At 43.8% G+C, this 12,824-nt stretch overlaps 1 protein-coding gene and 1 long non-coding RNA gene across 5 annotated transcripts in view; one reads left to right on the top strand and one right to left on the bottom strand.

Annotated features, from left to right (window-relative positions):
* col16a1 (collagen, type XVI, alpha 1) overlaps nt 1–12,824 on the bottom strand; it is a 68,482-nt gene that overhangs the window by 29,359 nt on the left and 26,299 nt on the right. For 3 of the 4 annotated variants that reach the window (XM_064347672.1, XM_064347675.1, XM_064347673.1), the window contains exons 9-29: nt 12,316–12,348; nt 10,396–10,431; nt 9,914–9,976; nt 9,285–9,320; nt 8,685–8,729; nt 8,473–8,511; nt 8,292–8,354; nt 7,464–7,508; nt 6,871–6,966; nt 5,837–5,875; nt 5,295–5,339; nt 5,169–5,204; nt 4,268–4,390; nt 3,504–3,539; nt 3,188–3,220; nt 2,671–2,805; nt 2,525–2,569; nt 1,372–1,407; nt 1,193–1,246; nt 1,031–1,075; nt 498–644 (exon numbers count right to left, since the gene is read on the bottom strand). In XM_064347672.1, coding sequence (XP_064203742.1) covers nt 498–644; nt 1,031–1,075; nt 1,193–1,246; nt 1,372–1,407; nt 2,525–2,569; nt 2,671–2,805; nt 3,188–3,220; nt 3,504–3,539; nt 4,268–4,390; nt 5,169–5,204; nt 5,295–5,339; nt 5,837–5,875; nt 6,871–6,966; nt 7,464–7,508; nt 8,292–8,354; nt 8,473–8,511; nt 8,685–8,729; nt 9,285–9,320; nt 9,914–9,976; nt 10,396–10,431; nt 12,316–12,348 — 1,230 coding nt within the window. The remainder of the gene's footprint in view (nt 1–497; nt 645–1,030; nt 1,076–1,192; nt 1,247–1,371; nt 1,408–2,524; nt 2,570–2,670; nt 2,806–3,187; nt 3,221–3,503; nt 3,540–4,267; nt 4,391–5,168; nt 5,205–5,294; nt 5,340–5,836; nt 5,876–6,870; nt 6,967–7,463; nt 7,509–8,291; nt 8,355–8,472; nt 8,512–8,684; nt 8,730–9,284; nt 9,321–9,913; nt 9,977–10,395; nt 10,432–12,315; nt 12,349–12,824) is intronic. The other variant, XM_064347674.1, reaches the window with a different exon arrangement.
* On the top strand, nt 1,483–10,125 carry LOC135261403 (uncharacterized). The gene is made up of 3 exons (XR_010331921.1): nt 1,483–1,812; nt 2,691–2,820; nt 9,231–10,125. It is a non-coding gene; the product is annotated as an uncharacterized LOC135261403 (long non-coding RNA).

The raw sequence follows: 12,824 nt of genomic DNA, 5'->3' as shown, positions 1-12,824 counted from the left end.
CTCGCCAGGTGTCCGGGTCTGCATTCCTTTCCACATCAGTAAGCTCCCATCTGCAGGCCAGGATCCGTTTAAACCAGGCCCGATTCAGGGCTTACTAACACGCCTATGAACATGCCATCGCGTCCCCACACAAACGTCTGCGCACACAGTCAATGTCACATTTCATGCGTATTGGGCAATTCTATTAAATTAACAGAGGGCTCAGAAATACTGAAAATATGCTGCAAAGAAGATGGATTTGCCCAGATAAGCTGTACGCCTACCAACGCCTTTCAACAAAAACCAACTCTTGGAGGGCAATTTGTTGAGCTGTCAAAACATCCTTGTAATGATGAATGACAGGTACTGAAACGTGTCGGTGCTAAAGGTCTCCTATACCTTTAAAATGATAATCATTTTTTCGTAAACTATCTATGAACCTAAATCCTTGTGTTTCTGTGTCCTCCGCACATGAATCTCGTCTGATCACTATGACAACCGCGTATTGTAAATCTCACCGGTTTCCCCACCACATCATCGCCTGGTTTCCCTTGGGGTCCTGGAGGCCCGGGAGGTCCTGGCTCCCCAGGCGCATTTGGCCATTTGACAAAGGATGGTCCCCCACCCGCCTCAGAGGGAGGTACACAAGAACCACACGAATCACCCTGAGGGGCACAATACCACCGTATTTCAGACAAGTGTACACGCACATACACACAAAAACACACACGCACACGCACGCATGCACACGCACGCACACGCACACACACACACACACACCAACACAATCACACACACACACACAGACACACACACACACACAGACACACACACACACACAACACACATCACACACACACACACACAGACACACACACACACACAGACACGCACACATACACACACACACACACACACACACTACCAACACAATCACACACACACACACACACAGACACACACACACACACAGACACGCACACATACACACACACACACACACACACATACCAACACAATCACACACATATGTGCAGCATTTATCTGTTACCTTCTCCCCTTGCGGTCCTGTCTCGCCCTTCGCCCCATTGTCACCCTGAAAAACACATTTAATCAGAATCAGCAGAAGGCACAGAACAACCTGGAACCAGCCAACCCAAAGGGAAACAGCGTCCAGTTCAGTCTGCCATCTACACGCAACCACCTCTCTCACCTTCGATCCTTTCGGCCCGTCACGACCCAGCGGCCCCCTCGGTCCTGTCTTGCCCTACAAAGATCCAAAGCCACAATCCTATCACGTTTTCTCTCCCTTAATTGTGTCACATGTAACATATCCCAAAATGAAACCATCAGCTCTATACCATTAAAAAGTAAAAGATAAAATCAACTGACCGGTTTCCCATCAGATCCCTTGTCACCACGGCTACCCTGGAGATCAGAGAAGGGAAGAGTTAACACGGAGAGTTCCTGCGTTTCCGCAGCAAACAACAGGAAGCGCAAACAAGAGGCACTTCCTGGTACCAGGGCTGCTGACAGAGCTGAAAGGGAGGTCTCTGTTTCACTGCTGGTCCAGGTTAGGCTGCGCTGACGCCTGCGTTTAGGGTCCCAAGCTTGGGAGAGAGGCAGGACCTCGGCCTCAGCCCCCCTCTGCATCGTGCTGTTTAGTCTCCATTCCCATCTCTTATCACACGGGTTCCATCAGTTCCACATTCACGCACCCTGCCCCGGTCTCTTCACTGTATCTGAGCATTCGGTCCAGACAACCAGCTCCACCTTAAATGAAGCTGGGCGTTCGGTCCAGATAATCGTGTCTACCTTAAGCGAAGCCGTAAGGTAAGCAGTTCTATTTTAGCAGTGCTTGATAAGACCGAGGTCATTCTTTACTGCGCTAGCTATAATCAAGTCTTCGTTTCCACACAACATTAATCCCTCTGGCTGACATTTTCTCGCAAGCACATACAAGTGCCACCATCTCTAAAAGAAACCATGTTTACTCTCTCTGAAAGCATATGTTATAGTACAATAAATTTAGTGTCTCAGACAAATCACGTGTTCAGCATCTTTAAGGTAATATTTGTACAGTGCATTACTGAAAGCTTGTAGGTTCAATCCCTAGGTGGAGCACTGTTGTAAGGTGACCCTGTCTAAGGATGTTCACCTGAATTGCTTCTTTGGCCATCCAGCTGTGTAAATATATATTAAGCAGGAGTGGAGGAATGTATGAGAATAAATGGCAAATTATAATGCATTTACTCGAAAAAATAATCAATATCTTTAAAATACAATGTGTGAGCATGACTTCAATCAATATCAATGCAATTCAAGCAATCAACAAAACTGTCTAAAATGTGTTAATGAAAAAGCAATGCTTGCATTTATTTGTAAGTCAAAGCTAAGGACATTAGAAAGGATTGCTGTCTTCTATGCAGTCTTATGAAATCTAATTTTTAAATTGTTAAATAAATTCATTAATTCATTCATTCATTAACATTACACAAATACACGTTGAAGAACAGCTTATGCTTGGTGCATATTGAGGACTCACCTTCTCTCCTGTCATTCCAGAAAGTCCAACAGCCCCTACTTCCCCCTGTATCAGAAGATTAGGATTGTAAATGGTGACTTATAACAGAACAGGCTCGGATGGAATATGCATGCATACCACCCAATGTCAAAGCCATAGAAACTCACCTTTTCCCCCTTCTCTCCAGTTCCAGCCTCTCCCTTCTCGCCCTTCACCCCAGGTTTCAGATTGGATTCCAGGACCACGGAGTTCAGGTTAGCAGGGAGCTCTCCCAATGTGGGGCAGACGGCGCACGGCTCTCCCTGCAGGGCACGAGGGTGAGTGCAAGGATACGTCTCGCTAAAAGTCATTGGGCCTGATTCACTATGACCGTCGGCATGTGCAAAACGTTTTAGCACACGCAAAACTAATAACACAAGCAATGATAGGTGCAAAACAAATAACAAAACCGATCATTGGGTCATGGTATTGGTTTTGCATGTGCTAAAAGATTTTTCACAAGCCAAAGGTCTTAGTAAACCAGGCCCACCAAAGTGCCAGCAAAGAAGCTTCACAAGCAGAGAATCTAATCTTTCCTGAGTCTCAGGATGAACAAAGCTGACCACTGCAAGTCTGGCAACTTTGCTGTCTATCTTCCTACTCCCTCAACAGCCTTTCATTTAATTTGATAAGAAACCATCTCACCTTTTCACCTTTCACACCAGACCCTGGTTCTCCCTTCAAAACAAGAAACAGGGCCAGAGGTAAACACAAGATTTAAACAGTGTGCCAAAGGATTTTGCTTGGGACATGTCCAGCTTGGCAATCTCTCTCTAATCTTCTGTCGCAATAGGATCTAGCCTCTTTGTGCGGCCCTTCCAGAACTCATTAGACATTTGGCAAAAGCTGTGGGGTGGGGGGGGGTGGGGGGAATGCATCTCAGTGTGCCCAAGTAAACACCCCTGACTTTGCCAAGGAGAAGGAGAGTGATGCAAATTGAAGGCGGACCCTGGTACTGTACCTTCTCGCCAGGCTTCCCGTCCGAGCCAGGGAGGCCCTTGAGGAAAGGAGGAGAAGTGCAGCATTAGTCTTCCCGGTCCCCTCGTTCGGGACGGTTTTATGACCGGGTGAAGCATATTTCGTTTCTCGCACATCCTCTAACCCCTCGGTCTTCTGTAACTAGGTATGACGGATGGACTCTGACATTATTGGAAATCGTTACGGAGAAAAGCACACAGGCGCTTTATGGAGAGCCTCAGACAGCCTTATTCGTCAGAATTTATTCTTTTTGCGCGGAAAAGGGACAATGTAATTCTAAATGGATGAAATGATCAAGGAGTGAGATGCGCAGATTATGCTGTGAAGATTCCACTTGTGCCTTTCGGGAGAGTGGGGGGAAAAACGCGCTGAAATTGACAGAGGAAAATGGACCTCATTCAGACACAGGAATCTGAGCTTCATTTCCCTGTTCAGGCTAATGTGGGAGGTCGAATAGGAGCAGGGTGATAAAGAGGGTGTGAACACAGAAAACCATTGTCCGAAGCAAGAGTACAGAGACCGACAGACTTTCAGCAGCAACAATTTTCCGTAGGCCATTTTTAAACAGGATGAGAGGAAATGATGTTCGATCTGACGCTGAATTGGCTGAAGATTACGACAGCTAAAATACGTTGACATAATACCGGAACATAACTGAGAAATGCTGGTCGCTATTTGCAGGCTTCTGTACTGTGAAAATTACAATGCGGTGTTCCTGATAAGATTCCTCATTTCCAGAATACTCACCGCCAGACCTGGCACCCCTATCCCTGGGGCCCCCGGGTCTCCTTTGGGCCCCGGCTTCCCTGGGAGGGCCACGGTATTCCCCCCGTCTGTGGGCAAAACAGGGCAGACTTCGCAGGGGTCTCCCTGGGATGGACAGAAATATAAAATAAGAGTACAATAGACCTTATTGAACATTTCTGTAGAAATTTGGCTTTGGCTTCAGCCAAGGAGCAAAATGAACAGGATATACGTCTTAACAATACTGCAAATTGTCAAGAGTTGGACCTGTGTGTTTGCCCCGTGCGTAATTTAGGACATGTCATCAGTGCCGATCATTATACATGGGCCTGCAGATCCACAGCGCTCGGCTCACATTGCTGCAGAAAGCAGAGCGTGTGTGTGCGTGTGTGTGTGTGTGCGCGCGTGCATGTGTGTGCGCGCAAGATTGTATCTGTATGTGTGTCCGTGTGCTTGTGTATGTGTTGGGGGAGCAGGTAGATTTGCTCCAGCATGGCAGTGCTGCAGCTAATAAGACATGACTTTCATTTCGATCTAAAGATTTAACTCAAACCTCCTTTTGAGTGGGGACCTATGGTGTTACATGAAACTCCTGTAAAGATTCATCTGAGCAAAACTTTTCAAACGAGTCCAACTTGCTTAAGAACTGAAATCAAAAACGCTGGATTCTGAAAACTTTTGACACAAAGTGCTTGGGTTGGTGGGCGGTTGAGGGGGTGGGTACAGGTTTTTCAACACCCCAAAAGCTTCTGGTCTTTCAATGGAAGCACAAATGAGCAAAAGTAAAGCTTATTAAAGCATTGATTTGTTTTGTTTATCTTACGGACATCCCAAGGGCCCCCTGGAATAGTAAGACACAGGATTAGAACCCCACCACACCCAGTTTTAGGGGACTAAAACTCACCTTCGCTCCCTTCAGACCCACAGGACCTCTAGGTCCCTGTAAACAGAAAAAATGAAGAATTCATCTTGGTATTTAAAATAGCTAAATTGGGTCAGGTCAGCTGATCAACAATGTCATAGCACTCACAGGATCTCCAGGCTCGGCATCCTTGCCAGGTATCCCAGAATCCCCCTGGGGAAAGAACCTTCTTAGATGGACATGTTCACTCATCCAGAACAAAACACCTTCCGTTACACTTAATTTCAGAGCGCATATGATCCTATAATCTTGTCAGTTAACAGCTCAAAAAATGAATATATAGCAAACTGACAGTTATAATTTTAACAGACATAAAATTATAGCTATTAATTATATGTTAAATGCAGTGCTGCTAATATGGGTGTGTTCATTAGTTACATGCTTGATTTGCTGACACAGTTATGATTGCAATGAGAAGTAGTATACAAAATTACTCAATAAGCTGCCAGACAGCATTACAAATAATACTGTATCTTTGCAAAAAAAAAAAAAAAAACACAGACACAAAGGTCTGAGAGATCTCTACTCAAAGAGCCAACTTTGTCCTTAAAACCAGATACTGGAACACTTTATCAGCACTGTCAACACTGGACTGTATGGACTGGCCTGTTCTGTCACTTCTGCGGTTAAAACTGCCCACTCCCTCTCACCTTGTCCCCCTTCGAACCAGGAGGTCCGCCTGGCCTCCCCTAGAAGCAGAACATGCCATAGTTAATAAGGTATCTCATTACACCCCAGCAAGAGAAATATCACTCCCTATCTCACTGGGGAAAGAAAATCTCTCTCTCTCTCTCTTTCTCTCTCTCTCTCTCATATGCATGCAAGCACACACACACACACACATACACACACTGCTAAATCCTGTTTTTTGCTTCTTGGAAATAGATAAAATAAAACCGCAAGGTCATTAATTCCCTCAGTATTTGCCAAGCCCCACCCACAGGAAAGCCATCCGACCACAGATGCATTCTGAACAGTAATAAGCCAGGTTGGGTAATGTGAGGTATTCTGTTCTCCCTACATTAACAAGAACCACACAGTCACAACTTATTAAGGAATCTAACTTTAGTTCTACATGAATTATGGGTTTTTTCAGGCAGTAAATGATTAATAGGAAACATTCTTTTACTTCTAGAACTAGAAGGGTTTTCTCAAACACATTAGTGTAAGTTACAATACAATGCTCATTTTATGGACTTCCACAGACACATGTTTTTGTCAGCGGATGTTCAGCCTGCCTGGGTCAAATAATTAGTTGCTAAACTCTGAGGCTAGGTAAACCAAGTGAGCCCCATTGCAGATTGACATTGAATACAACCTCAGAGCAATTAACACGTGAAACTATCATTAAAATTTGTGATGACAGGCTGAGCCACAACAGTTAACAACCATGAGTCATAAGGGAAACCAATCGATAATCAATAATTCTAATTTCACATTTTCATGATATATGATGTATTTACAGACACAAGTATTCTGAACACATCCTTAAATCCTTTTGAAAATCCTTGAATCAAGAAAGGAGTTTTGAGGTTTCATAGCCAAGACCAAAACATCTGGGACATTGTGCCAGTACCCTTGTGTGCACTGGATGCTCCCTGGATTTTGGAATTTTATGTGTTCGCAAAAAAAAAAAGGGTCAACTTGACCCTGCTGGTTCATGCGACCCGTGCCCCGTGCTCACCGGTGGTCCAGGTTTGCCGATACCCGGCTCTCCAGGGGGGCCTGGGCGACCCGGTTCTCCTGCCAGGCCCTCTGGTCCCACCAGCCCTGGGGTGCCCTGTGAGAATGAATGAGGTTATGGACATACAGTGATTACTCAGCTATGGACACCTTAGATACCAGAGCAGGCAGTCACACACATAAAAAGACCCTGAATACAGGCCTGGACACAGTCACACAGGAAAAGACACCTTAGATACAGCAATGGATACAGTCACACAGACACCTTGGGTACAAGCATGGATGTCATCACACAGACAGACACACTAGGTACAGGTATGGATATAGTGACATACATTTTAAACAGACTAGGATACAGTTACACATGCAAGATACCTGGCTGCAAGTTTGGATACAGATACATGGGCAAAGGCGGTACAGTCACACAGGGCTGCCCAGCTACACTAAGACTCCTGGATTCATGCACAGCATTCCGGCAAGCTTCTGACAGACATTCACTCCAGCTTTCCTGGAGTTATACCTCACTGTTCACTATTCTACGGATGGTGCATTATTTTCCAATTAATTTAATTTTCATTATTTAAACAGACTTGCCTTCTGTCCTTTGGGGCCCACCACACATATCGACCCAGCTCTACCCTGCGGCGAGAGAGAGAGGTAGAGAAGAGAGAGAGAGAGAGAGAGAGAGAGAGAGAGAGAGAGAGAGAGAGAGCTCAATATCATGCCATCACATACACCCACACGAGGGGGTTTGTTCCAGAATCAATCAGCACCCAACAGAACACTGAATGCTTCACAAATTCAGGGGCACAACCCTTGTAAAATGACTCAGCTTTAATTACCAACTTTAAGAACCAATCCGGGAAAGAAAATTAATGTAGAAACGAGTTAATTAGACAATTTAACAACCGCTTTGGAAATGCAATCAATAAAAAATCAGGTCTATGACAATAAAGTGAAGGAAGAAAAGGGTGATGCTTTTCAAAAACTGCTAACCGTGAAAAAATACCACGCATACTTCAGACACGTTACAAATGTTATAATGCCGCACTCCTTTGCTATCCTTGTTATCATCACTCGCTGTGAGGGGGCGATTAAAGGCCTGAAATGTGCTTTAATAAGCTCTCTTCTTTCCATTTGAAGCAATCAATGTGGTTGCATTGATTCCCTGTGCTTTGTTAGTCTACCATAATCCATAGGGCATTAAGCAGACTTAGTGCCGTGAGAGATAACTTTCAAAGAATAGGCATCAATGACTATCTGGGCTAGAGACTTATTATAATTCATTTTAAAAGCCTCTGTCATGAGGGAATGGTGCTATCTATCATTTGTGTGTGTGTGTGTGTGTGTGTGTGTACGTGCGTGTGTGTGTTTGTGTGTGTGTGCGTGTGTGTGTGACACACACTCACTTCTCTCACTCACATCTTTTCCCGGGAACCCAGAGAGACCCTGCATACCAGTCTCACCCTTTTGACCCTTCTCCCCCTGCCGAGAGAGAGAGAGAGAGAGAGAGAGAGAGAGAGAGAATGACAGTGTGATCTCAAGTGGCAAAATCTTGCACAACCCAGGTAGATGGATAGGCATATGACCTCTCACTCCCCACCTTCTGCCTAGCTCCATCTCCCCAGTTTCCAGAGCCCCCCTGAAATGAAAGAGACAAGAGAGCAGAAATCAATGGGATATTCTATTAAGATGTTCATTCTGCTCCATCGAAGCGGGTTAAACAATGCATCGATCAGAGCAGGCCGAGTTGCCCATCGATCACAATGCAGCCCCCCCCCCCCCCTTGCATTAGGGCCTGGGGTACACACTCACCGGCTCACCCTTCACCCCCTTCTCTCCTTTGGGCCCCGTCGAGCACTGAAACAAAGATGTCCATCAGAGCACCGCTCAACAGAGACACCCCACCAAAACATGCTAAGACTAGCTGCATTAGGCTAGCACCCTCCACTGGTCTTTCACAAATTATTTTGAGTTTATTGTAGTAATAAATCTAAACGCACTTGCTCTCTCAAGAGGTCTCCTGAGACTATCATGTCAGTGGAGTTAATTGGCTGTTTATTGGAGTAAAAACACTGCAGACCAGGTACCAGCTAGAGCAACCAATGAAAAATCGTTTTGATCTAACTGAAGTCAATGGGATATTTGATGGTTACGATAACACTCACCTGACATTAGCATATAAACTTAAACTTAGAGTTTAAAGCCAAATTGTGCTTTACTGGTAAATTTTAATATGAATTAGATGAAGTATGTGACAGAAACGTCTGCATTATTCATACAATTTAATTATGCATTTGTTTCCCTTCGCCTAGAATTACCTTTATGAAACAATCTCTCTCTACCTTCCCACCTCCGCAGAACTCCGTAATGTCACAGAGTTTCCCAAACACAAGGACTGAACCAGATACTTACCAGGCCTGAGGATTCAGAACCAGAGCAGTCCAAACCCTGGAAGAAGCGTGCCAAATGTTGTCACTGACAGACTGACACAGCACAGCAACATTTCCTCAACAGCTGTTCACATTAAAACACCAAGAGGTTATAAGATACAATGCTAGCATCACAGATTTCTGTCTGCTTCATTTTATTTTCTTTGTAAATAACTTGTTTGGCTCTTTTTTTTGGGCGAGAGAAGCACAGTGGGTGATTCTAAATTTGAGGAGGGGGGCTGTCTAAAAGCTTTCATGTCAGAAAAGCCAAGCACGAGCGATGACAAAACTGATACGAGCAGGGGCGGCATGGCTCCCAGAGTCCTCATTTTGATTGGCAAGCGCACGGCCCCCCTGGTAGCTCTACGTGAGTTGGGACAGGGCTGTGGGGAAGCGACTCAGGGTGCTGTGCTCCTCGTGGTTGGGTCACAGCTCACCTCAACCACAGGGGGTGACTACTGCTGTGTTCCTGGCGCAGCAACAAAGGAATGCAAACTGCCACCCTGCTGCTGTTCTGAACAGCAATGTAATATCTGGCTGAAATTCTACCTACACTCATTCCCCCGCCTCCTCAGTGGTCATCACCTAACCCCTGGCCCCCATCTTCCTTACCCGATCTCCCTTCTCTCCTTTTATTCCATGCAGCAATCCATCAATAATGTGTCCTCTTTCAACCTGAAACACACACACACACACACACACACACACACACACACAATTCAAGTTGTCAATTGCAACAGCAGTAAATGGACGCAACAAAAAAAAATCTGCTTGCGGGGCGGGGTTAATGCTGGGGGTGTCAGTTGAGTAAAACCATGACAAGATTTCTATCATGACCGTATATAAACTAGGATTTTGAATGTACATACAACAATTGCATCACACAAGTAAAATGAAGAAATAAATGTTGTGCAGAGTGCCAAGAGGACATGAATCCATAGTGACAACTGATACCTGTTTCTATTAGAATGTGACAGAACATATAGCAAAGAAGAAGGACCAAGCAGTTGTGAAAAATTTGTGCACAAAGCACTACAAAATGAGTGTTTCCAAGTTCATCGGTGAAAGTATTTTTTATAAATAAAACAACTCACAAGTTGTTCCTCGTTGAGCAGGGCACACCCAGCACACTAAACGAAAAGGGGGAGGGACACGCATATTAAGGATCACTGTATAAACAGGGGAATGAAACCATTCATTCCTGTCTTTGCAGTTTATTAGCAAACTTTGCTTCACAGCCAAGCCAGTGCATGCTGTAGGATTTACATGTCAAATTCCTTTACAATGAAGGCTGACTAAGGCAACAGTGAAGTCGATAAAACAATTGTTATTGTCATGTTTGTTGTCCACAGATAATATGAGTATGACAAGTGTTTCTCTAAAACGAGCTTTAAAAGAAGAGATCCACTAAATGCGTTTTCGTACGAAAACCACAAATATTTCCCCATATATTTTTTGGGAGGTATTTCCATTGCACAACGCAGCCAGCGGATGGCGGTAAGACACAAGTTCGAGTTGGCAGCAGAACTCAAGAATTGGCCGAACGGAAGGTTGTGAAACGGTATAAGCGGTGTGCTTGAATCATGAACTACGGTTCTGTCTCTTTAGCGCGCCGCATCTCTTGATCTCAAAGATCAATAAGAATACTGCGCTCAACTACAGATGATTGCATGGAGACTGGGAATTTGGAATAACTTATACATAACTGATGCTTTTAAATAAGGGTATAATTAAAACAGAATCCAATACCCACCGCTTCAGTAAGCCTACCATTACCAGCTGACAGTTAACAATATATTTATGCAGCGAACAAACGGAAAGTAAAATAAAAAAAATCGCTTTCGTCACTTGCGTGCTGGTGCACCCCATCAATGGCTGGCGCGAACGCAGAGTTGGCTCATTATTTCCTACAGAGCCAGACTGTACGCAGTAGTAGGCGCAGCCAGAAGAATGGAATATATTGTACTCTCGCTGTTCGTCTCCTGCGACCAAATTTTCCTTTAGACAGCACTTTTTTTGTGGGAATTCGATTATACAGCCGACGCGATATAGCTATTCTCCAAAGCCGTACCCGTTTGAACAAGTTCTGATTTCCATCCGCACCGTTGCAGCAAAGACATGCCACAAAACCTTCCAAGGGTCAGTAGTGCAGACGTGCTGAGTGCGCACAGCATATCTGGACCATGACGACACCATTTATTAGTTATTATAACTGCGTTCTGTTTACACACACTGAAAAAACGATACCCTCTCCCCTAGGATTCAGTCATATCATGTACTCAGTTGTCCCTTTAAAATGACATAGGCAAGCGATTTTGTTCAAAAAGTGAAACACAAGCAAGCTGCTTCCATTCAAATATTTTACTCTTGGGAAGATGGTAAAATATGAGGAGAATGATTTCATGGATGAACAGACATGTACAAAAAAATGACTTTTCATGACTCCAGAGCATCAAGGAATTCAATTTCCCTTGGCATGTCATTTCAACTACAGAATGGAAACATCTCTGCCTCTTGAACATACTGCAAATCAACATAAACTGTATGGCTACATCCCAACTCATAGCACTATCGTGTTTCTGTAAGGACCACTGTAATGTTTGCTTGAGGTGAATATGTACGTACATTATATAAGTGTGAACAGCACAATTGATTTCTCAGATGTGGGGTTGTTTGAATTGTATTAATGTTTTCAGTGAGTGTAAAAAAGACTAATATTTGGATTAAGGCTATCTTTGCAGCTGTGCCATATTCCCTTATGTGAGCAGCATAAGCAACAGTTGACTGAGAAGGATATGGAAAGTGACTAGCTGAGAAATAAATCATGCAGTAGAGGCAAAGGCGAACCAGTTTAATTTAGTTGTTAAATGCAGTGGGAAAATGAAAGTCAACACCTCATTCATACCCCCTGCACAAAAACCAGAAGTTCTTTAAATGTATCCATTGTGATTCAATAGTTAAATCATGTCTCTTTCGGCAAGAGACTTGTTTTGATTGAGATGTGGGTTACTTACTTTGTCTGCTAGGTCTTGAGGTCCCAGGATTCCCTGAAAATGAGATAAAATTCAAGACAATATAATTGCAGTGACAGGATGTCGGCTTTTGTTTCAACAGAATTCTCGGGACCTCTTGGCCTGTATTTAGTCTCTAGTAATTTGATTTCATGTGAACCCCTTTTAAAGCAGTGATGGTGCCTATTCTTCAAATATTATGTATATCTGTCCCTTTGGGATAGCTGTATCAATGCAGCTTACCTACTTCTGCAATTTCTATTGGTCCAGGAAGGTATTCTTTTTTTTTCTTTTTTTTTACAACTAATCAATTAAAATGAATGTTATTTCTGTTATTAATTTGTTTAATGGGGCAATCAAGAACAAAAATAAAAAAATTGAACAAATAACTGAAAGCTCTCTCTAAAATCAACAACCAATTTATTTCACAAAGGGCTTCACAAACAGAAGATGCCAAAGCAAGATACACATTCAATTAGAAGGTCAATCGAAAACCTGACTAGTTCAGAACT

This window comes from Anguilla rostrata, chromosome 8 (genome assembly GCF_018555375.3).
Source record: "Anguilla rostrata isolate EN2019 chromosome 8, ASM1855537v3, whole genome shotgun sequence".
Taxonomy (NCBI): domain Eukaryota; kingdom Metazoa; phylum Chordata; class Actinopteri; order Anguilliformes; family Anguillidae; genus Anguilla; species Anguilla rostrata.
The sequence above is the reverse complement of the archived record's forward strand: the minus strand, read 5'-3'. Positions and strand labels throughout refer to the sequence as shown.